General features: G+C 45.9%; 2 protein-coding genes across 2 annotated transcripts in view; one reads left to right on the forward strand and one right to left on the reverse strand.

The window, feature by feature from the left end:
* The first annotated feature begins 1,472 nt into the window (after window positions 1-1,472).
* On the forward strand, window positions 1,473-2,396 carry LOC103915528 (histone H2B 1/2/3/4/6). The gene has a single exon (XM_009322367.1). The coding sequence runs from the start codon at window positions 1,503-1,505 to the stop codon at window positions 1,881-1,883; it is 381 nt and encodes a 126-aa protein (XP_009320642.1). The 5' UTR covers window positions 1,473-1,502; the 3' UTR covers window positions 1,884-2,396.
* LOC103916010 (histone H1.01-like) overlaps window positions 2,201-2,779 on the reverse strand; it is a 1,975-nt gene continuing 1,396 nt past the window's right edge. The window contains 1 exon segment of the mRNA XM_009322953.1: window positions 2,201-2,359. Coding sequence (XP_009321228.1) covers window positions 2,201-2,359 — 159 coding nt within the window.

Raw genomic sequence — 2,779 nt, forward strand, 5'->3', positions numbered from 1 at the left:
CCCTCCCTTTCCTCAGACAGCACTGTTTTGGACATAGGCTGGAAATCTCTGTGCATCCGGAATTCTGACCAGCAGGGTAAAAGGAAAAAAAGCAGAAGCAAAACCAGCCTGGTAAGATGATCGATCCTTTTATTGCTTGCACCAGTATCCAGACTCTCTCTCACTATCCCTACAAAGCTCCTTGAACAATTTGTTTTGTTGTGATTTTAGCAGTCTCACCTACCTCACCTACCTCAAGCGACATTTACCTGTGCCAGACAGGTTTCTTGTATAGGCCCATGCCATCCTCTGATACCAACAAAGTCTGGACTTTGAATGGCCCTTAAGGGTTCCAAAAGGAAATAGCATCATTATAGCACTGGCTATATGATACTAAGTTATCCAGTCCTAGTGTCATTCAACCACAAATTAACTTGATCCCTTTAAAAGTGGATCATAGTGCTCTCATTTACCAATGAATGAATTTATAATTGTAATTTATAATATGGCCACAGAGAATTTTAATTAAAAAAAAAATCATGATTGGCCCTTCTCTAAACTTACAGGTTAATACTATATTAAAGAACACTTCCTCTACCATATATTTAAAAAAAACACCAACAAAACTACATCAGAATTCTTAATACCATTAAATCATGTTAGACTGTTTAAACAATTGTATTTTCTTCTTGAACAACTAAGTCAACATAACAAGAAAACAGCCAAAATTTCTGTTTCACAATACATCCAAAATCCAATTTTAAATCCACAATTCATTTTTTATTACCAGGAATGTCTTGCTTTGACTTAAACAAATTCATCCAATATTTATTACATGCCAAAAGAAGTCCATATTCTATCAACTTACACATTAAATCAGAACTTCCACCTCATTTAAAGTCCCGAAAGACAAGCCATGTTCTGTGGGCCAGAAGAATTAATTTCAAACACAATTAACAAAGCTTAGTATTCCAGAGCCTCTATATCTTTTCTGGTTGTATTTTTTCCCTTTTACATGTAACTTGCGGCTGTTACAAATGCAGGCTATTACATGAAGTATGCAGGTATACCTTTTTGAAGGGAAAAAAGAGTAGCAAAAGCCCTTGCAATTTTCTCTTTTCTTCCCCCCCGCCCCGCGGAGGAATTGCCGGTAACTACACTGTGTGCGTACAAAGCCGCCCGAACAGGCAGCTGCCGGAGACACTTGAGCCCGGATGCTCCGGGGTGACCCCGGGGGCGGGGCGGGGCCAGGCAGCAGAGGACCAGCTTCGCTACCGAGCCGTGCGATTGAAAGAGCTTATTGTGATTGGCTGATGGGATTCGACTTAGTAACCAATACTAGCGTGGGATTTAAAAAGGACCAATTACAAAGCCGTTCGCACGACAACTGACGTCACTGGCTCCCTTATCCAATAGAAGCGCTGATAGCTGAGGCCAGCGATTTGCATAAGGCCCCTATAAATACGGGAGTAATCGCATTATCGAGTACTCCGGTGCTCCAGAGCAACGAGGCTGTTTTCGCGATGCCTGAGCCGGCCAAGTCCGCCCCCGCGCCCAAGAAGGGCTCCAAGAAAGCTGTCACCAAGACGCAGAAGAAGGGCGACAAGAAACGCAAGAAGAGCCGCAAGGAGAGCTACTCGATCTACGTGTACAAGGTGCTGAAGCAGGTGCACCCCGACACGGGCATCTCGTCCAAGGCCATGGGCATCATGAACTCCTTCGTCAACGACATCTTCGAGCGCATCGCCGGCGAGGCCTCGCGCCTGGCGCACTACAACAAGCGCTCCACCATCACCTCGCGGGAGATCCAGACGGCTGTGCGGCTCCTGCTGCCCGGCGAGCTGGCCAAGCACGCCGTCTCCGAGGGCACCAAGGCCGTCACCAAGTACACCAGCTCCAAGTAGAGCGTCTCAGATCGTCAGTTCTAACCCAAAGGCGCTTTTAAGAGCCACCAATTTTTTCAAGTATAGAAGGGCTGAATTGCTATTTTTCCTGGGAGGTACGTAAATAGCCTGTTCATTTGTATGTCACTGGAAAGTTAAGTACTTGTCTCTTTAGGTAGCTGAAATATAGTTACTTAATTCTGAAGCGCAGAGGGGCTCTGGGTGTAACGGTCTGTGCTCAGCGTAGAGGGTTACACCTGGCTGTTCAACACTTAAAAATGAGTACGTGCTATTACCTCTGGTCTCGAACATGGCTAAAAAGCAGCAGCAACTTTGTCCTAGCGTTTTACCAGCTCCCTTTTCAGAACTCGCAAGTCCTGCGGGGGGAAGGTAGGTCGTCTTTCACTTATTTTTCTAAAGATTTGAATTCCTCTTACTTGATAGGTCCGGTAGAAAATCCTAGATGCTATTAAAAACTCGCTTTCTGTGCACTGTACCTGTAAAATAAAAAAGAATCTTATTTCTGCCTCTTTCGGTGACTAAAATATTTTGAAAGCCGTTTCTGAGGCAAGCCTTCCAGCACGTTTGTAGCTTCATTTCTTTTTTTTTCGTACGTTCCAGCGCAGCCTCCACCACCGCTACCGCTCTTTTCAGCGAAGTAGCTGTCCGTACTCGATTAGACAATGGAGAAAGGAGAAATGGACAATGGAGAATGGAGAAAAACGAAGGGTTTTCCGGTTCAAAACACCGATGCCCAAACTTATGCAGGAGTTGGTTCTCTTCCCCCCCCCCCCAAAAAAAAAAAGTTGTGGGCGTGAAGCTGGGGGCGGTCGCTGATGCGCAAGGTACCTGGGGGCTGGGAGCGTTAGAGCTTGGATCCGCAGCTCTTCCTGCCCCGCCCCCCCGGGGTGAAGGCC

This window comes from Pygoscelis adeliae, unplaced genomic scaffold (genome assembly GCF_000699105.1).
Source record: "Pygoscelis adeliae isolate BGI_AS28 unplaced genomic scaffold, ASM69910v1 Scaffold60, whole genome shotgun sequence".
In the NCBI taxonomy this organism is placed as follows: Eukaryota; Metazoa; Chordata; class Aves; order Sphenisciformes; family Spheniscidae; genus Pygoscelis; species Pygoscelis adeliae.